The sequence below is a fragment of the Microcaecilia unicolor genome, chromosome 3 (genome assembly GCF_901765095.1).
Source record: "Microcaecilia unicolor chromosome 3, aMicUni1.1, whole genome shotgun sequence".
Lineage (NCBI taxonomy): Eukaryota > Metazoa > Chordata > Amphibia > Gymnophiona > Siphonopidae > Microcaecilia > Microcaecilia unicolor.
The window spans coordinates 145,855,839-145,877,621 of NC_044033.1; the positions used below are offsets into that span (position 1 = coordinate 145,855,839).

The 21,783-nt window shown below is 41.4% G+C and overlaps 1 protein-coding gene across 1 annotated transcript in view; it reads left to right on the forward strand.

Moving 5' to 3' along the window:
• GALNT2 (polypeptide N-acetylgalactosaminyltransferase 2) overlaps positions 1 to 21,783 on the forward strand; it is a 483,612-nt gene that overhangs the window by 351,848 nt on the left and 109,981 nt on the right. Inside the window, 1 exon segment of the mRNA XM_030196432.1 lies at positions 3,872 to 3,975. Within this exon segment, the coding sequence (XP_030052292.1) occupies positions 3,872 to 3,975 (104 nt within the window).

The following is a 21,783-nucleotide window of genomic DNA, read 5'->3' on the forward strand; positions in this document are numbered from 1 at the left end:
TAAATCTTCAATCCCAACAGGAATCTCCGTTTTCATCAATGACTTCATCAGGGGATAAAAAGTCACTGCCAACACTAGTCAACTCTGTATACAAATTTCCAGGACTCGGTATGCAGCCAGCTGATCAATTACTGTAGCTGACTGCATACTGAGTTCTGAAAGTTTGTATACAGAGTTGACTGATGTTGGCAGCGACTTTTTTTTATCCCTTGATGAAGCTGTTGCCCTTTCTCTTTAGTTGCCTTCTTGATCAGTTTCCTCCTTGTTCAGTCATTTGGTTTGGAGGGACAGCCTGATAGAGGCAGGGTCTCGATGGTGCCATACACTTTCCACTTCTTAATGCTTGTCCTGACTGTTTTCTGAGGGATATTTGAGGATTTTGCAATTATTTTATTCCTGACACCCCCCCCCCCCCCCCCATTTGTAACTTTTCACGGCTTTATCTCAGAGTTGCTTTGCTAGCTCCTTGGTGCTTATAGAATGGATAATACAATCAGTACTTTTTTTTTTATTGAAAATTTTCATAACTTTACAAGCATTATACTTGCGACATGAAATACAGATATGATTAATACGTACCATTCAAGTGGAAACAAAATTAAAGAAAAACATTAATATTTCACCATATCTTCCTTTGACCACAATTAAGGAAGAAGGAGTCGAAATAGTTCAGGGGAACATAAAAAGGAGAAAAAAATATAAGGAAAGGCCTAGCCCTAAATACCACCATACAATACTTTATGTTGGTTTTATCATTTGACAAGCTTTTTCATATTTATAAATTCTCTCAATTGTGTTGGTACAAAAAACACATACTTTATATTTAGATATTTTATAACACACTTGCAAGGATAAGCAAGTAAGAAAGTTGCCCCTAAAGACCTGGTTTCCTCTCTCATTTCCAGAAACTGTTTTCTTCTTTCTTGAGTGATTTTAGTCACGTCAGGAAATATCCACAATTTCTGTCCACAAAATTGTTGCTGTGTATTTTTAAAGTAAAGTTTTAATACAGCGTCAAAGTCTTGTTCAAATACAAAGGATACAAGGAGGGTAGCTCTAGTTGTCACCTCGGACAAAGAGTCCTCCAATATCTGTGAAATATCATTCAATTCTTCAGCTTCCTCCAAAACACCTTCTCGATCTTTCTTTGTAGGTAAGAAATAAATCTTGTTTATCAGCGGAATATTTTGAGCTGAAAATTTTAAGTTCTCCATAAGAAACTTTTTGAACAAATCATATGGTAACATTCCTACTGGTTTGGGGAAATTTAGAATTCGCATGTTCAATCGCCTATTATAGTTTTCTATTTGTTCAATCCTTTGACGCATAAACATATTATCTTTCATCACTGCAATGAATTTTTCATTAGTTTTCACAGCTTCTTCCTGAGAGTGTTTTTCCTGATCTTTTAAATCTTGCTTCAGCTTATCCAAAGATTGAGATAGCTGACCTACAGTATTAGCAAGTTTTTTGGTCTCTTGAGTAGAATTTATTATTAAATCTTGCATTTTTTGCATAGACTGCCAAAGCATGTCAAGCGTTACCACTCTTGGCGGGGTCTTCCGCGTCGATTTACCTTCAACAGCTGACTCCAACTCTGGGAGGGGGCCCTCTCCGCTGGCCACACCGCCTCCGACTTCCGGAGCTTGTAGTTCAGCAACCCCTTCCCGAATTGTGGCTGGGCAGAGTGGAGTACCAACAGTTGGGGGAGACAAAGAGGTCTCAACTTCCAGCGACGTCTGAGCCCCTGCCCTGGCGTCAAGCGGGTTTCCTCCTCCTGAATCACCTGGTGGACACCGAATTGACAATCAGTACTTTTATACCACCTGTACTATTATCTCAAGGTGATTTACAACAACAATTAAAAAAAAAACATTCATAGAACAAGATCATTTTACATAGAGTTCTGAACAAATAGTAAAGAAAGACCCTCCTAAATATTTGGCAAATTAACAAGTTCTCAAGATTTTGCAAAATCTCAAATAATTGCGCTCTGAATACAATATGATAGGTAAGGCATTCCAGCATTCTGATGCCTTTCCAAATGTTTTCAATCTAAAATCAGTGGCCACAGGTAACTCCACTTTATTAATGTAAGCAGATCAAACAAAGCGAGATACTTTGGGTCTTTGTTTTGAAATACATCTCCCAGTAGAAAGAAACAACAAAATATCTGAATTTTATCCTATCATGTGAGCCGGTACAGTTTAAATCAGGTGGGGCCATGTGCCTTCCCTCCCTGGGCATCTTCCAATGTAGACTTCAATAAAGTCTACTTGTCTGGCAGATTACTGGATGAAAGCAGTTTAATAGAGAATTTTAAAAAATATATATAGCACAGTACCATGTAAGGTCCTCCAAATATGTTTACAATATTTTTGTGAGTCTGTACAGTGTACATGAACGATTCTCTTTTGAAAGGAGCGGTGTAAAATGATCTCTGGCACCAGTGATGTGTTGCCGGTATTTATTTAAGAGGCCTTTTACAAAGGTGCGGTAGCGTTTTTAGCACGCGCTAAATTCTAGAGACACCCATAGGAACATATGGGTGTCTCTAGCGTTTAGCGCACACTTATTTTTAGTGTGTGCTAAATACGCTAGCACTTTAGTGAAAGGACCCCTCAGTGAAGAGGTGAAGGAATGAGAATGGGGGAAATGCTCAGAAATGGTTTGTGCCAGATTAAAAAAAATATATATATATGTATATATACACACACGTATATGTATATATATATATATGTATATATATATATATATATATATATATATATATCAGAAGATCATTTATAATTTTTAATTTCTTTGTGTGATGGTATGAAATTCATATACACATACATTAGGAAGACTTTATTTCAGCCGAAATTTAACTTCACAGATGCTTGTCTTGTACAATACTGTAGGGCTTATGGTGATAATTGTCCACCCAATAATCAACAGGAAGCAGAGAAAAAGGCGACAGACTTGTACAAAAGTTGGTGAACTGCAACAACTTTATTAAGATAGGACGTGACACAAGTACTAGTTTATCTTACCAAAACTGGTGCAACTCCATTGCAGTACAGCATGACAGAAAGGTGAATTATCCATTGGTTTTAACACTTGTATGTACATAAGTACTTAAGTATTGCCATACTGGGAAAGACCAAAGGTCCATGAAGCCCAGCATCCTGTTTCCAACAGTGGCCAATCCAGGTCACAAATACCTGGCAAGATCCCAAAAAAGTACAAAACATTTTATTCCGCTTATCGAAAAATAGTGGATTTTCCCCAAGTCCATTTAATAATGGTCTATGGACTTTTCCTTTAGGAAGCTGTCCAAACCTTTTTTAAACTCCGCTATGCTAACTGCCTTTACCACATTCTCTGGCAACGAATTCCAGAGTTTAATTACACTTTAAGTGAAGACAAATTTTCTCTGATTTGTTTTAAATTTACTACATTGTAGCTTCTAGTCCTAGTATTTTTGGAAACCGTAAACAGACGCTTCACATCTACCCGTTCAACTCCACTCATTATTTTATATACCTCTATCATATCTCCCCTCAGCCACCTTTTCTCCAAGCTGAAGAGCCCTAGCCGCTTTAGCCTTTCCTCATAGGGAAGTCGTCCCATCCCCTTTATCATTTTCGTCGCCCTTCTCTGTACCTTTTCTAATTCCACTATATCTTTTTGGAGATGCGGCGACCAGAATTGAACATAGTTACACAGGTACTGCTGCAAAAACACGAACCATACCACGTCCCATCTTAATAAAGTTGTTGCAGTTCACAAATTTTTCCAGGTCTGTTGCCTTTTTCTCTGCTTCCTTTGGGCTTATGGTGATGATATCTTAATTTTGTATGTTCATTGTGTTTTCTTTTCTTTGCTTTAGAACACCAATGATAGCTGGTGGGTTATTCGTGATGGACAAACTCTATTTTGAAGAGCTCGGAAAATATGATATGATGATGGATGTATGGGGTGGAGAAAATTTAGGTATGTTAATCAGATGTATAAAACTAATGACATGATAAAAGGAATACAGTTTAGAACACATTTTATCTTTTTACTGACAGTTATAGGTTTTCTGTTCATCTTACATTGTATTACTAATTTTTCTCTGAAAAACGTCCAAGTTGCAATTTTTGACACCCCAATTTTCAACATTTTGTTTCACAGTTTTTCCAAATTTGAAAGGGGCACCAAAATATAGACATTTTTCTGCAATAGCGGAACAAAATGAAACATCAAGGGCCAAAATTAAGACTTTTTGCTAAACCTGTTTCAATCACGACTAAGTGACCAATTGGTTCCCTAAATGACCAAATGATCACTGGAGAGATTAAGGCATAACCCCCTTATTCCCCCAGAGGTCACTGAGACGCTTCTAGTCCCCTAAGATGTGACAGTACATCTCAAGCTCTATTACAGCTTCAGATATAAATTCCATTCCTATTAGAGCAGCAGGCAGGTCCCTGGAGTAGCCTTGTGGTCAGTGCAGTGGACTGTAGAGAAGGGGACCTAGACCCATATCCCAATCTAACTGGTACACCTAGTGGAATGTGTAAGCCCTCCAAAAGCCACCAAAAACCTACTGTACCTACATATAGGTGACACCTGCAGGCATAAAGGCTATTGTAGTAGTGTACAGTTGGGTACAGTAGGTTTGTGGTGGGTTTTGGAAGGCTCACCATAAATATAAGGGCGTTAACGATGAGGTGTGTACCTGGGACCTTTTATGTAAAGTTCAGTGCGTGCCCCACTGCTCTGCTGGGATGTCTGTGTGGCTAGTCCACTAAGAATGCTGCCCCCCCCTCCCCCCCCCCACCGTCGCCAGATGTCCCAATGGCTTGTTTGTGCATTTTCCTCTGGTCTTTTTTTTTTTTTTATGATCCTAAAAGATAGATGCACTGAGGACAAAAACATCTAGCTAATGGCCATTTTCAAAACAAAAAGTTGGTCATTTTTCTGGTTTGAAAATGGCCGTGTTCGCTGCTGGATTTTTGGATGTTTTTTGCAAAACATACAAAATCAGATTTAGATGTCATATTGAAAATGTCCCTCCACATCTTATATAGCAGTGTTTCCGAAGTCTGTCCTGGAGCACCCCTTTCCGGTCAGGTTTTCAGGGTATCCATAACGAATATGCATTTTTCATACACTGCGTCCATGATATCCAAATCTCTTCCATGCATATTCATTGTGGACATCTTGTATTCATACGTGTCTCCATTTTATGCATGGCTTATTAAGAATCCTCTGTTACATATTGCACTGATCATGCTTTTATTTAGCAGAGGATTTTGCTCCACTGAAATTTGCACCAGCATTTTCTCATTGAGTTTACTAGAATTGCTTTGATATATTTAGCACATTTTTTTTTAATTAGCGCAAGCTTTTGGTAATCCTAGTCCCCAGCAATTATTTCATACTTTCAAAACTGCACGGATGGGGCAATGGAGGGATCTAAAAACTGCATGGGGGGGATCTAATTTTAATATGATGATTTTAACATTTTACCTGACTGGGGCATACATTTGCTTGTGTGCAAAAGTTTAGCCTCTCCGGGTCAAATGTATTTTTCAGTGAATCCCTAAGTAAACAGAAACTGAGACAATTTCTGCATGCTATGAAACCAAACATGGCATCGTTTTGCAAATTTTAGTGCATAATTTCAATTTCCTATGACAAGTATATATGTTTGGGCATCCTTTCAGCCAGTAATTTTTAACATCCCTTGGCAGAAATAACTGTTTCCAAACATTTGTGAGAGATAGCTAAGAGTCCTTCTAACCTTTCTTTTGGATTCTTTCCTCCCCATTCTTCTTCCAGGTATTTTGTAGCTTAGAAATTTATTTGTAAGTAAAATATTCATGTACTACATATTTTAGATCTCCCCACAGATTTTCAGTAATCAAATCTGAGAACTAGGAAGGCCATTCCAAAACCTTCATCTTGCTTGCAAGTACTTCATGGTTATTTTTGAAATATGTTTTGGATTGTTGTTTTGCTATAATATCTACTGTCTTTTCAGCTTCTGTTTCTTCACTAACTTTAGCATATTAGCTTCTAAAATATGCTGATTTACAATGTATCCTTGGAACAATGGACTATATTCGGGGTGGGGGGGGGGAGGCAGTATCTGTTGGCTCCAAACATTCAGTGTTCCCGAAGACATCCCAAAAGCACCCACCCTCTCCTGAAGACACCCACTCCCCTGGCCTACTTTAATGATGCCCTGGAGGTCTAGGTAGGATGGACAAGAGTGTTCCACACTGGCCCTTGCTCATTCTGGCTCCAGGTTCAGAATGGTAGCTGCAACGTCAGATCTTTTTAGTTCTACCACTAGGATGATGATTAAACCAGCACCAATTTAGCATAGGTAAGTATCAAGTTTAACCGTGTGAATAAAATGTGATATTAATAGTACTGCACCCACAAAGCCAAATTCAGTGCACTGTGCTGGCTTAATCATAATTTTCCCCATATTTTAGGATATTTTATAACAAATCCTATGTAAATCAAACAAAATCTTTTTCAAATTTCTCTTCAAACAATATCAAACTCTTGGAGTTCAAAGACAGGGCTTCTTTTCAGAGCATTCTGCCTAGCTCTACAGATAAGTCTGCGATATTCAGCCATTGCCTAGGTGGCTGTACAGGTAAAGTTAGAATGGCAAAAAGACCGTCCTCATTTAAAACTGCATAGCGGCTGCACATTACCAGTTTGCATAACTAGCGCTGAATATATGTGAACACACGGCCGACATTTAAAGTAACTGCTGACCATGGCATATGCATATTAAGCCAAATGCTTTAGCTCCGATAATTTACTGTCCTTTCTGCACTATTTTTGGAAAGGGAAAGGGAAATGGGATTTGATATACCACCTTTCTGAGGTTTTTGCAACTACATTCAAAGCAGTTTGCATTATTCAGGTACTTATTTTGTACCAGGGGCAATGGAGGGTTAAGTGACTTGCCCAGAGTCACAAGGAGCTGCAGTGGGAATTGAACTGGGTTCCCCAGGATCAAAGTCCACTGCATTAACCACTAGGCTACTCCTCCATTCGTGTTTCTTTCTGCTTTTTACTTTAATCACTATAATGTGTCATTTTGGCAACACATAATAAAATTATCGTGCCAAAAAAAACAAGCTATCTGAACCTAGATATAACTGTAAAGCATACTGGTATAATCCCTTTGTGTTTCATCTTGGAAATCAAACATTTTTTTTTAACCTAAGGTCTTGGGGGCACTTGAGCTACTTAAAGGACTGTAATTGTCTGGCTTGTGGGTTTAATGGCTGTAATTATGTAAAACTGTGACAAGGCACTTAGAGTGCTTCTATCTGTCTGAAAATTTATTAGGTGTTTATACAAGTAAGCTATTTCCACAATAACATGGGCTGTTATATATGTATTAATGTACAATAATGGCCCATACAAAATTACATGCAAATAATTTTGGAGCTAAATTTCTGAAGTCAACACACAACATCTGAACTTAACATTAGGCCTTTAGAGTCTCAGGAAATATAGAGAAATTGTTTCCAAGGTATTTCAGGGTTAAATGAATAAAGTGATTTCTTCCCCCCCCCCCCCCCCCCCAAAAAAAAAAAAAAATTCCCCCCAAACCAACAAGAATGTATAGTTATATATCATCATTAACACATTTTCGAGGTTCTTTACTGATAGCATGTGCTAACTGTTAGTAAATGACCTTTCAGCTAATAGACTGTGTCAGAGTACATGTTGGAAACGAAAGACGAAGGAAATGATCCTTGTGAAATCTGGGAAACAGTGAGGATAAAATAACAAATTGGAAAAAAAGGCAAGAACCATCTACTATAGAAGTTTATTGGATCCAACAATACAAAGTATCTCAAATACAAATGTAGTGGCATAAGGAATTAGACTCGACACGGCTGTATTTCGGCGATGATGCTTCATCAGGAGTCATGCAATCCTTTATTGATGTTACCCAGCTAACGTAATGAGCTTCTTTTTTGTAGGAATCCAAACACTAAAAACTGCAGTAGTCAGGGTTCTCAGCATGTAGCCTGTCAGCAATTCTTTCTAACTCACGTTAACATGAGCTAGGGCACATAGCATGTGCTGTTTTGTTTGCAAAATTACAGACACATTGGTTTGGCATACATTATTTAGCTATCACAAATTTTGGCACAACAACTTAATGCAAAGCCATTATCACACAAACAGACTCAGTTTCAAAGCACTTAGGCTTACAAAGTTCCATACGTTGCTATGTAGCTGTGTATGTCTAAGTGCTTTGAAAATGAGCTCCAAAGTGTAACACACCTCAGAGGAGATGATAAAGGCCATGTTGACTTGAAAAATTTAATGCATACTTTCCTTAGCATCAGCAGCAGATGAATCCAGCAACTAGTGGGTTGTGTCCATCCACCAGCAGGTGGAGATAGAGATCACTGACTTGAAACAGTGATATAGGACGGATAGCTCCCCAGAAAGCCAGTGTATCTCTATCTCCAGGCGGATGGACGGACATCCTCTTGCTCCTGGATTCCTCTGTTAGGGGTGCTCCTTGCCTAGGCCTCCTGGGCAGTTGAGCGTGGGGGCAGTCTGGCTGTAGGGCACCAGCTTTAGGGAGCATACCCCAGGTCCTTTATCTTACCTTGGCTCTGCCAACCCTCTGACCTAAATCTCTCATTATATTATCTGCCTTCACAGCTATTCTCTTTTCATAAATCCACTAAACCAAACTGTATGTAACATCAGATCTTGGCAATGTAACCTCGTTCCCTTCAAACTTTGTTAGCCACATTGAACCAAGCCTTTTTGGAAAATGTGGGATAATATATAAATATAACCATGCAGTCCTGCTCTAAAGTAGAAGCTGACTGAATTTCGGTTTTGGTTACGGTGCCAAAACTGGCTCTAAATCCTTTTTCTGCCCAGTTTCAACCAAAGGTTTCAGTTTCTGCTGAAACTGACCAATTTTTTTCAGTGGAAGCCAAAAGTGTGTGCTTTGTCCTGTTTGTCTCTCTCCTTCTCCCTCCTCTCCCCTCTCAACAGGAGTTGCCTCTCCCCCCACCTATCTGTAGATGCTTCTCTGGGGCCTGTCTTAAATCTCTGGCTGTCTAGGGTATAGTTGGGGCAGGAGTGATCCCCATTCACTTCTGCCCATGCTGGCTCTGCTCTCAAAATGGCTGACACAAAAGGTCATGCCAGACATTTTGAGAGTAGAATTGACATGGACAAGAATGACTACGGATCACTCCTGCCCTGACTACACTCCTAGACTTCCAGGGATTGTAAGGTAGTCTGGGGAATGGGGTGCTACTCTTGCTTTCCTTTTTTGTGGGTGTAATCTGATTGCAAGTAATGCAGTTATGATCTTGCATAGTAGTTTATATGGGAAATAGAGTGCTCCAAATAAATATTTTTGATTCAAAAGTTTAGCAGGAATTTGTCTCTAAATTTGAGATGATAAGCTCCTTAGGAATTAGCCTTTCTGTGGAGATATTACATCAGCTGTCACTCCAAATGTGGCGCAAAGTCAGCTATTGTAAAAAAAAAAAACAAAAAACCCTATGGCTTGTAGTTTGTTTTCATTAGCTGAGGGTCCATGTGTGCAGAGGCTAGAATGGTTCTCCCAATTGACAGCCTGTGCTTCCAGTTTCTGGGACTTGGAGGAGGATAATCTGTGAATTTAGCAGAGGGCTGCTGACTGCAAGCGCTGATAATCTCAAGAGGGCCTCATTGGTTCACATTCATACAACCAAATTTTAGTTTTTAGTTTCGGCTGAAACCAGGCGATAAGTTTTGGCTGCAGTTTCAGTTTCGGCCAAAACTGAAAAAAAGCAGTTTTGGTGGGCCTCTACTCTAAAGTACAACCAGTGGAAATAGATAATTCTCCTAAAATAAGTATTCCAGTAATCACATTGATTAGCAATGTGATCGATCGCCCACCAAAGCAGAGAGTTTTTCTCAAGCTCTAGAATCTTTAGGGCCCTTTTCCTAAAGGGTTTGTATTGTGTGGTTTCTATTCCACCTTTAACCATAGCAGTGCAAAGTGGATTATAAAATTATCAAAAGAGAATCCGAATTGGATAGAATTTACAAAAGCATAATCAATTTATAATCGTTATATTAAATAATCAGATCTAATATTAAGCAATCAGGATTGCTGATTAAAAGCAGGTATGTTTTAAGTGCTTTGCAAAAAGAAGTATATAGAGTGATAAGACAAACTTTAGCAGAGATATCATTCCAAATCTTGGCTCCCTGAAATACAAAAGAACGTTCTCAAATTCACTTTGAGGACATCATTTTAGTAGAAGGAAAGTCTAATGATAAATTTTTCCAGCTTCTGAGCTGACTTCTATTATTTACAAAAGGAATAAGCCCACCAACTGATTCTGAGTTAAAGGCTGTAAAAGCTTTTATATATCGGACAAGCAACTTTATAATAAATGCAAGATTCTATTTTTAGCCAGTGTAAACTGTTCAATAAAGGAGTCGCTTCATTAAATTTACCTAGATTAGAAATTATTCTTGCACATGTATTCTGCAATAGTTGGATTATTTTCTTTCTGTTTGTTCATAGTATAGTATAAAGAATTACAATAGTACAGATGCAGTATTGACACTGCCTGAGCTAAAACTTAAAGGACTTTTAAAAAGCCCTAACGGCGCTCAATTTGCGCAATTAAAAAAAAAAACTTCAGCTCATCTGGCTTTCAAAAGATAATTTGGAATCTAAAATTATTCCCAGTTCCCTAGATCTAGCTTTGAATTTCAAAGAAGTTTCTGATAATAAAACAGTTACCTCTGAGGAAACTCGTTGTTGATCTCCAAACCATACTGGCTTTGTTTTTTGGGTATTATTTTATGTTTCAATAGTTTTTATTGGTGACACATAGAAAAGCACAATCCATTTTAACATAGCTTGTTTCAATACAAAACAACAGAACTCAATAAAGTAACATTTCAAACTTAATACTTTCATGTAGCCATCCAGTATTTATAACTTTTCTCCCCTCCCCCTCCCCTTCCCCCCCCCTCCCTCTCCCTCCTCCCTTCTTGTATACCCCTCTAATATGTCTCCTCCCGTGTACCCCCTTGAAATATACTATTAATCATAGTTTATTAAGAATTAGACTTCTTCCCCGTTGTGTTAACTTGGCCAAGTAAGGATTCCAAATCCCAAGAAATCGCAGCTTACGTTTATAAGACCCTCTGGCCTCTTGCACTTCCCAAGTGAGTACCTGATGTATTTGATTTCGCCAATGCCAATATTCTGGTTTGTTCTGTGAGGTCCATTGCTGCAAAATACATTTTCTTGCAATTAAGCAAAGTTTACGGCATAGCAAAGCTTCACTTGTTCTGAACCCACGAAAAGCATCCGGGCAATCAAGCACTACTTGAGCAGGTGTACCCTGTATACAATTTGGCATCATGAGAGAAAGAAAAGCCACCACCCTCTTCCAAAAACATCTTATATGCGGGCATCCCCAAAACCCATGATATAGAGAATTGTCGGCTAGGTTACACTTCAAACAAGTGGGCGTCCTTATTCCCCCCGCACGGTAGAGCTGCACTTGCGAAAAGTATGCTCTATGTATAACTCTGTACGCACACTCCCTATACCCTGCACCAGTAATTAAGTGTGTTACATTCTTAAGATGTGCTGCTATATCCCATGATGTTAAATCTTGGCCTACATCTACCTCCCAACGCCTCTTAAGCTGAGCTAGATCTTTCCCAGGTACTAGGGACCAAATTTTCTTTTGCAAATTCGAGATGGAGGGAGCCTCATTTGAAACTTCAGCAAAAAAGTTTAAAATTTTTTCTCCCAAACGGATTTGAAGTGACACCTTATTAAGAGAATTAACATAGTGTTTCAACTGACAATGTGCAAAGGTGTCACCCCATCGAATTAATTCTTGAGGGATCAGATGATTTAAGAGTTGAAGCTCTCCTGTGTGGCTTACCACTGTCTCCAGACTGCTAAAGCCCTGTGCCTCCCAACGCGCAAAAACTGAATTTTCCTGACCGGGTCCAAACATCGGATTCCCTCTAATCGTTAAGAGTTCCGACACCTGAGGGTCCCCTCCCAGAAGTTTCCCCAAAAACCTCCATGCATCTCGTACAGGTCCCAACAGAACAGAGTTACCTCTCAGTTGTGCCAATGATGGACCATCCCCATGCAGCAGCGAGACCAAATGAAATGGTTTAAACAATTCCCTTTCTATGCCCAATGGTGTGTGATATTCAGAAAGACAAATCCAATCGCGTACCTGTCTCAAGTTACATGCTATGTTATAGAATTTAATATTGGGCAGTCCTATACCACCTTGTTTCCATCCCCCCAATAGTAAGGGCAACCGTATCTTTGCCTTTTTATAAGCCCAACAAAACCTCGTCACCAATCTATAGAACAGTCGTATATCTTTCTGTACTAATTTTATTGGCAATGTTTGCATGACATATAGCCATCTAGGAAGAATTACCATGCGTATCAAGCACAGTCGTCCTGACAGTGACAGTGTCAACGCCCTCCAGGCGTCCAACTGCTGTCTTGTTTTCTCTAGCAGCCATTGCATGTTGGATCTTTGTATATCCCCTGTCCTTGTAGTCAACAGGACCCCCAAATATCGAAAAGAGCCCTCCACCCAACGTAAGGGAAACTGTCCCACCCATGTACTACGGGTCTCTGCTGTTATAGCCAGTGCCTCTGATTTGTCATGATTAATTTTAAATCCTGAGTATGTTCCAAATTCTAAGAATATTTCCAATAAGTCTGCCAGTGATTCCCGAGGCTTAGTGAGCACCACTAGCAGATCATCAGCAAAGGCTGCCACTTTAAATTCTTGATCGCCAAACTTCACCCCACTAATTGACGCACATGAGTAGATATCACGGATCAGAGGATCCATGTATAGTGCAAAAAGTAAGGGTGAAAGTGGGCAGCCTTGACGAGTTCCCCGCTGTATTTGAAATACTTCGGATTGCAACCCATTCACCCACAATTTAGCCAGCGGTGCCTCATATAAAACTGTTATCGCCCTCGTAAACCACCCCTGAAATCCATATTTTCCTAGGACAGAAAACAAAAAAGGCCACTCCACCCGATCAAATGCTTTTTCAGCATCAAAGCTGATCATAATAGCTGGGTCACCCGTGTTCTCTAGACGTTCTAGGGAAGCTAAGATACATCTAAGATTCCTAGTTACCGACCTTCCCTGAACAAACCCCACCTGTGCCTCGTGTATAATACCTGGGAGTACGCGTCTCAACCTATTCGCCAAGATCTTTGCAAAAAGCTTAACCTCGTGGTTAAGAAGCGAGATTGGCCTATAAGATGTTACTAGGGTGTGATCTCTTTTAGGTTTAGGCAATACTATTATTTGAGCTAAATTGAGGTGTTTTGGCATCTGACCACACTCTACCCAGGAATTAAACGCTGCAGTTAAAGGTAAAACTATAGAATCCCCCAATACTTTGTAAAATTCTGCTCTTAATCCATCCGGGCCCGGAGCTTTACCAAGCTTGCAGCTTCCTATGGCCCAGCTCACCTCATCGCTACTAATAGGAGCATTCAAGAATTTACATTCTTCCTGTGATATATGTGGTAGCGAGACATTGTCTAAATAAAGGGCTTCGCTAATTCCACTCTCATCTCCTGGCTTATACAGTTGTCGGAAAAATTTCTGAAAAACATCTCTTATTTCTTCATCTGCGTGACATAATTTACCCGCATCATCTCTAATAGTTAAGATATGTCTAGATACACTCTTAGAATTAATCAATTTCGCAAGCATTTTGCCCCCTTTATTCCCATGTCTATAAAGTTGAAATTTGTAATATGCCTGCGACTTAACCGCCCTATCATGCAGTAAAGTATTCAGCGCAGTCTGAGCACTTATTATGTCAAGTCTGTTCTGAGAAGTAGGCTGTTTCCCAAATTTTCTCCGTAAACCAGCTAGGTGTTTTTCCAGGCGTAAGATTTCATTATCTCTGGCTTTCTTATGGTGACTAACGTAACTGATTATGTCCCCTCTTAGTACCGCTTTTGCAGCTTCCCAAAATAAACCAGCCCTATCTTTCATCTCGTCGTTATTATGTGAATAGTCCTTCCACTTATTTACAAGGAACTCCTCAAATTTCCCGTCTTTGTAAAGATAGCTAGGGAAGGACCAACCTCTTCCCTTTCTCCCTTGGATCCCCCCTTTCCATGTCATCGACACTACTGCATGATCCGAAATTATACACGGGCCAATCTCCGCTTCAACTACATCTGAGAAGCTTGCACGTGAGGCTAGCAAGTAGTCAATCCTAGAATGAGTCTCATGTGCTCTGGACTGATGTGTATATTCCCTGTCTGATGGATGGAGGACTCGCCATACATCTATCAGGTCCAACATTGAGCAGAAATCTGGCAATCCCCTCACTTTCGTTACCCCTTGCCCTGCCGGGGGGCTTGATTTATCCATCTGAGGATTCCAAGCCGTATTAAAGTCTCCCCCTAGTACCAAAGGTATAGTTTCAATTTGGGACAAAATTGTAATTAAATTTTTATAGAATTTTTGGTCAAGTTGGTTTGGTGCATATATACTACCCAGGAGCAACTGTTGTCTGTTTATTGTTGCTCGGCAGAAAATAAAACGACCTTCTGGGTCTTTCACAATGTTGTTAATTTGCAATGCCACCCCTTTTCTGAATAAAATGGCTACTCCTCTTTTCCGTCCCACTGCCGCTGAGGCCACACAGTCCCCGACCCACCATTTTGCTAGTTTGGCGTGTTCATTATCTGTCAGATGCGTCTCCTGCAGAAGCACAATATCTGCCTTAATACGTTGTAAATACTGCAATATTTTAGATCTTTTTATGGGGGAGTGAATACCCCCCACATTCCACGTAACTATCTTAACCATGCTCCTTACAAAAGAATATTACTTGCCCCCTCTTATTTAACATCGTGCCTGAGGGGAAACCTGCCCAGCCTCTGGTCCCCCCCCCTCCAGGGTTTCAAAGTTTTCATCAATATATGCCTCATATTAAGTCGCTTCTGCAAATGATTCAGTCCTAATCTTCTTATCTGGTACACATTGCTAAATATCCCACCTATCCCCCTTCCCGTCCCTCCCCAATACTTCCCCTCCCAAATCCCCTTCATTCCCCTACTATCCCTCTGCGAGATCTTAGTCACTATTGACGCCTCCCCCTCACCCCGCAACCAACCAACCAACCTGAACATAAATGTGAGCCCTTCATTTAAACCAGAACATTGGCTCACCCCCTCAAACATTCCACTTCACTTATTGTGCAAAATATATTCTGTAAGGAACCTCCCATAGATCCCGCTTTACCTAATTTAGCAGGTGTAATAATTTTTAACCTTTTTTTTTCCAGGACTCTCGCCCTCCCCGACTTAAGCCAGAGTGAGCGTGAGTGAGCAAACGTCATGTCTCAATACCTGCAACTCTGCAAACTTTGATCGCCATTAATTTTCTTAAACCTTTTCATGGCGACCAATACATTATATTTATAAATCCAAAACAAATTAAACATTTTATAACATCTCATCTCACTACCATTGCTTTGTTAATAATGAACATTCATTCTGCAAACGTCCAATCTCAAATTGAACCTGTCAGCCTCCTGCTAACCCAGTAAGAGATGTTTTCTCCTGATCCCTCGTGGAGGCGCATACATTGCTCCCTTCCATCAGCAGAATGGTTACATCAAGCTGAAATATTTGTTGCCCCTGTTATTCAAGGGGTCGTCATTAAGGTAGTGTCCAACCATTATTTTGCCAGCCAGCTTGAAGCCCAGTATTAAATAAATGGACTATAAGGCTCTGTTTCACTCTGTTTAAGCTGGGGGGTGGTTCACACTCTAGTAGATAATATTAGACCAGTAGGCAATCCATGATTTTCATCAGAACCAAATTAATCCAACCATTTCTTTTGCCCCTCTCCACTGCTTCTGTACTCTTTGCCACCCCCAGCCCCCATGCCTCGTCCACAGCAAGAGAAGGCCAGCAATCAAACAACTTTCCACACTTCCACTTTGAGAGCCTATCATCCGCTAAGACTCTGCCAGTAATTGGTGCTCATTAAGCTTTTTCTCAGCCTCTGTTGCTGTCTGAAAGGTCTGCCAGCGATCTTGCACTTGCACCCGCAGTTTCGCGGGAAATTGTAGAGCAAACTTTATCTTTTTTTCCGCCAACTTGGAACATATGGGGTGAAATTTTCTCCTCTGTTCCTGTACTGCTTGGGTATAATCCTGAAAAATCAGTATATTTTGTCCTCCGTACTTCAATGAATCTCTACGTATCTTAAAGCCCTGAAGAATCTCCAACTTATGTTTGTAGTTTAAGATTTTTGCCACTATTACCCTGGGCCTGGCATTTATCTCCAGTTTCCTTCCCACGCGGTGTGCGCGCTCAATTACCAACGGGCCCGCCGAATCCGTCAATGCCAGCTCTTTTGTCAACCAAGTCTCCAGCCATGGCTCCAGATTGCGCTCCGGCAATTGTTCCGTAAGTCCCACAATGCGAACATTATTCCTTCGCGATCTGCTTTCCAAATCTTCAAGTTTTAGCCCCTGTTCTCTCAGTTGTTGTTGTAAGTTTCGCAAGTCGGGGCCATAACTGCGTGTGTCGTCTTCAATTGCAGAGACTCGCGTTTCTAAATCACTTGTTCGCGTTCCCAGACCGTCCAATGCCATTTGGAGATTATCTAGTTTATCATTTAGCGCTGTCCATTTCAGAGCCCAAGCGCTCGTCATTGCGCCGGTCAGCTGGGAGAGCTGCTGTTCCGTAAAACTCGATCCCGCCGCTTCCTGGCCTACCTCCGCCATCTTGCCCTCTGCGGTGTTCGCCTTGTTTTTCCCCCTATTAGCCAGCCGTTGGGTCATTACTGTTGGCGATTTCGCGAAGTATTTTTCCATACGCTTTTGCTGCTTAGCTCAGCGAATTTTGAAGGGCTTTTACGTGTTAAAATAGGCTGTTTGCGGGGTGAGGATCCCGGAGCCGAGGCACCACGCTGCTAGCTCAGCTCATGACGTCACGTGACCTTTGGGTATTATTTTAAGAAAATTGTCAATAGCTCAATGTTCAACTGTCTTAATATACAATTTCAGTATTGAAAAAGTACTTTCAATGGATTTTTGTACAGAACGGAGAACAAATATGTCATCTGCATATGACAAAAATATGTTCTAATTTTTAAAAATAATCTCCTGGATGACTCATTAACACATTGAATAGTTGAGGTGACAGTGATGATCCCTGAGGGACACCACACTCTGGCTGCCAACATTCTGACTATGCCATTTTTTACAACTTTATACTGTCTATTCCTCAAAAAAGCTGTAAACCAAATGAAAACTAACCCCCTCTCCCCCCCCAATTCCCATTTCATTTAACCTGTTCAAAAGTAAACCATGATCTACAGCATCAAATGCCACCAGTATATCAAACTGTAAGAGAATCACTTTTCCACCAAGTGCCATTAATCTCCTTATCTCAGTTACAAGAGCTATAATCATAGTTTCCATGTTGTGCATTGGTCGAAATCCATGTTGTAACGGAAGTAAGTACATAGATTCAATAAGATATTTTAAGAATTGAAAATTAACAATAAATTCTAAAAGCTTTGCAACTCAGTGGATGCTAGCTACAGGTCTGGTGTTTTCTACCAGAGTGAGATTCTCCCACCTTTACCTTTGAGAATTGGTATCAGGGCTATCATTGCAATTTCTTCAGGATAATTATCTTCTGATAATACAATATTAATAAAGTCAGTAAACTAGCATAAAATATCACTAGGTACTGTTTGTAAGTAGAAAGCTGGACAGACATCTAATAAACGTGTTCTCAAGCTAGTCTCTTCAGAGTTTGCGCAATTGTTGTAGGGTTAACATCGGAGAACTTATCCCAGAGTCTATCTGCTGGTATACCTATTGTCTGATTAACTATTCTTTTTGTTAAAACGGCATCTGATCTACAGGTAGTAGTGAATTGTTAATATTGCTAACCTTAATTTGAAAGTAAAGTGCAAGGTTTTTTTGCAGAAGGCTGTACTGACTCTGAGATATTCAAGACCCTCTCTGTGCATGTTAATTCTTAATGGATTTTGAATAGTGTCTTGGATGAATTGCTAGTTTCTTGTCTCTTTTTTTCATAATATTGAGTTTTTGCCTCTTAAATTTTTTTTTAATACAACCTAATATTTCCCTTTAACTCTGATACAGTCTTCCTTTCTTTTCCTCCATTTAAGCCCAGTAGACCTGCACTTCCATTTCAGTGTTAAAGGGTGTGAAGCACTTAAAGTGTGAATTAGCTCATGCTGTTGGGAGTATGGCCATGGCAACAACATGCAGTATTGAGGGCAATTATATAAAGGGACACCTACTGTCTTTTATAGAATACTAGCATAATAGGTAAAATATGTCCGTATAATTTAGGCATGACTACTTACACTAGAGGTAGAGCTAGCATAAATGTTTGAGCCTAGATTGTTTTTAAAAAAATGGGAATTATTGCATACTATAACTTAAACACAAAACTGCACCCAGACTCTCTCCATGTGTAAGCCCAACTTCAAGGTATGCGCCGTCACATTTAGGTGCCATTTGTAGAATGTCAAGTAGCCAGAATATTGGCATTTACATGCATATTTGCCAGTATGCTGATCATTCATATGCTTTCTTCTCACCTAAATGTTGGGCACCTTCTATATAGAATTACACCTTAACCGCCAGATTCTATATATTTATTTATTTGTTGCAGGCTCAATGTGGCTTACAATGTTCCGTCATGGCAATCGCCATTCCAGAGTAAAAGATACAATTGGTATTACATAAAGAACATGGATAACATAATAGAATTATGGTGCCTAGATTCCTCGCGGACATAGGTGTGTAATTTAATTGTAGTAAGAAGATAATTTGCATTTTTAACATCACTTAACAAGCAATAAAGAGCACTAATTGGCAATAATTACGATTTATGTATGGAAATCGCTAAGCATATTCTATAAAGAACTGCGCCTAAATCAAATAAATGCACGTAGTTTAAAAGGAGCGTGTTTATGGGCATTTTCGTTGACATTCCAACATTTCCATGCGTAATTACTGAATTCGGGTCAATATGCCTAGATCTATGCGCATGGATTTACACCAGGTTTTATTGGCGTAAGTAGACGCACGTAGATTTAGGTGCTACGGTATCAACCAAGTATATTGTATACACTACGCGTAAATGTTATAGAATACACTTAGTTCCGCATGGATTTTCTAGGTGCCATATATAGAATCTGGCCCTAAGTGTTTAACATGAAAGGAGCCAAGGAGTGGACATGGATGGCAGTAACTTACTGTGGATTAAATGGTACTACAAAAATTAACCTCTGTAGATGGTAGTAAGAGCATCTGTGTTATCTACGATGTACTTATTGCTCAATATGTGTTTTTTCTCTGTTAACTGTATAGGATGATGCTGGGTACGCACCCCCCCCCCCCCCCCCCCAAACACTTATTGCAGCTTTACAGCTACTGTACTTTAATTTTTACTAATGCACTGTAACTGAAATTTTTATTATAATTAAGTAAAAAGTCCCCTTTGTATTCTTGCCTCTTCTGGGTGGTATTCGCAGCCATTAAGGTCCCAACCAGATAAAAGTTGTATTTTTAAGGGTTTATTTGTATATTTACTTATTTATTTCGGTCTCTTGATATACCGTAAATTGTTTACAACAAAAATCTAAAAACTGGTTCCATATCATCAAGCTGATCAATCCATAGACTGGTGGGTTGTGTCCATCTACCAGCAGGTGGAGATAGAGAGCAAACTTTTGCCTCCCTATATGTGGTCATGTGCTGCCGGAAACTCCTCAGTATGTTCTCTATCTCAGCAGGTGGTGGTCACACACAGCAGCAGCTCTGGCTAGGCCTCCAAGCCTAATTTTTAGGTTTTGTTGAGTGCCTGGGGTTGAGGGCTCTTTTGAGCAAGTGCAAACCTGGTGGTGCCAGGTCCCTCCTTTTCTCCCCCCTCCCGCTGGCTCCGTTAAAAAAAAAAAAAAAAAAAAAAAAAAATTTTGAACGGCCTTAAAGGCGTTTATTTCGACGTTTATTTAAGCGTCTATTGCAGCTACTCACTGAGACACCAGGTCGTTACAACTCGGAGCGGACAGCAGGTAATTTTACCTTTTTATAGCGGGCGGGGGTTCCCCGATTCTTCTCCTCGTGGCTCATGGCGTCGGAGGGCGAGGGCGCAAAGGGTCGCTCCCCGGGTCGCTCGAGCGCTTCTAGAGGGGATGCGGGGGTCTTCAAGCCGGATTCGCCCTTGGTGGGTGACAGTTTCGCGACCGATGCATGTCCCGGTCCTTCCTCCGGCGTGGCGGTTTTTCCCGCCATAAACGCCCATCCCCCGCTCCTCGCCTCCGCCATCTTGGCCGGCCACGCGGCTCGGACGGCTTCTTCTTGGGCCGCCCTTGAGGTTGGAGACATTAATGCCATGAACGCCCTTAATTTGGGCGACGGCACAGAAGCGGCTAAAGTTAAGAGCCGTTCTTCCCGCGCGGCTCCTTCGCGGAGTTTCGCGCCGGACGCCATTTTGGATGCGCAGCATGTCTCTCCCCCGCTATTGCGAGCGCCGGTTGAGAGCGCGCCTAGGGCTGTTGCCCAGGCTGCGGAGGTGCACAGTCTGGGGGGTTTCTCCCCCGAGTTTGTTTTGCTGCTGCATCGGGCCTTCCTCATGCACAACGCTGCCCCCGCTCCCTCCTCTGGTAAAGAGGTTGAGGTTCCCAGAGGTAAACGCCCTCGGGTTGATTCCCAGGCCTTGGAGGAATTTGTCTCCTCCGATGTAGATGAGGGCAGCGTGTCTGAGGCCTCCCAACGGTCCTTTGCGGATTCCTTGGTGGAGACGGATCCCCGCTCGGATGGAGCGGATGACCCCTCTGCAGCGCGGCTTTTTCGCCCGGAGGATTTGCCCAACCTGTTGTTACAGGCCCTGGACACTTTGCAGATATCCTCTCCGGAGGACGTCTCTCCCTCAGCCCCTGTTGGCTCTGCCATTATGCTGGGGACTAAGCGCCCGCCTAGAACCTTCCACGTGCATGATGCCATGCACACCTTAATTTCGGCTCAATGGGATGTCCCAGAAGCGAGCCTTAAAGTGGCTAGGGCTATGTCCCGCCTCTATCCTTTGGCTGTGAGTGAACGTGAGGCCTATCTGTGGCCTACCGTGGATTCTTTAATCACTGCGGTGACTAAGAAAACGGCATTGCCGGTGGAAGGTGGCACGGCCCTAAAGGACGCCCAAGACAGGAGATTGGAGGCGGCTTTAAGGTCGTCCTTTGAGGCGGCTGCTTTAAGTTTGCAGGCCTCAGTTTGCGGCTCCTATGTGGCCAGGGCGTGCCTGACTATGGTGCAGCGGGCTTCCCCCTCGGATCATTTCTTGAGGAATGATTGGCCAGCCCTGGAATCGGGCTTAGCCTATTTGGCAGACTTGCTGTATGATGTCTTGAGAGCCTCAGCTAAAGGCATGGCTCAGACTGTCTCTGCGCGGCGGTGGCTTTGGCTGAAACATTGGTCTGCTGACCACGCCTCAAAATCCCGCCTGGCTAGATTGCCTTTTAAAGGCAAGCTGCTCTTTGGGGTCGAGCTGGACAAAATCGTGACTGATCTCGGCACGTCTAAGGGCAAGAAGTTGCCGGAGGTCAGGGCTCGGGCGAGTGCTCGTCCCGGTACCTCCAGAGGACGGTTTCAGGAAGCCCGTCGGTACCGCCCGGGCAGGTCGGGTGCTTCTGCCCC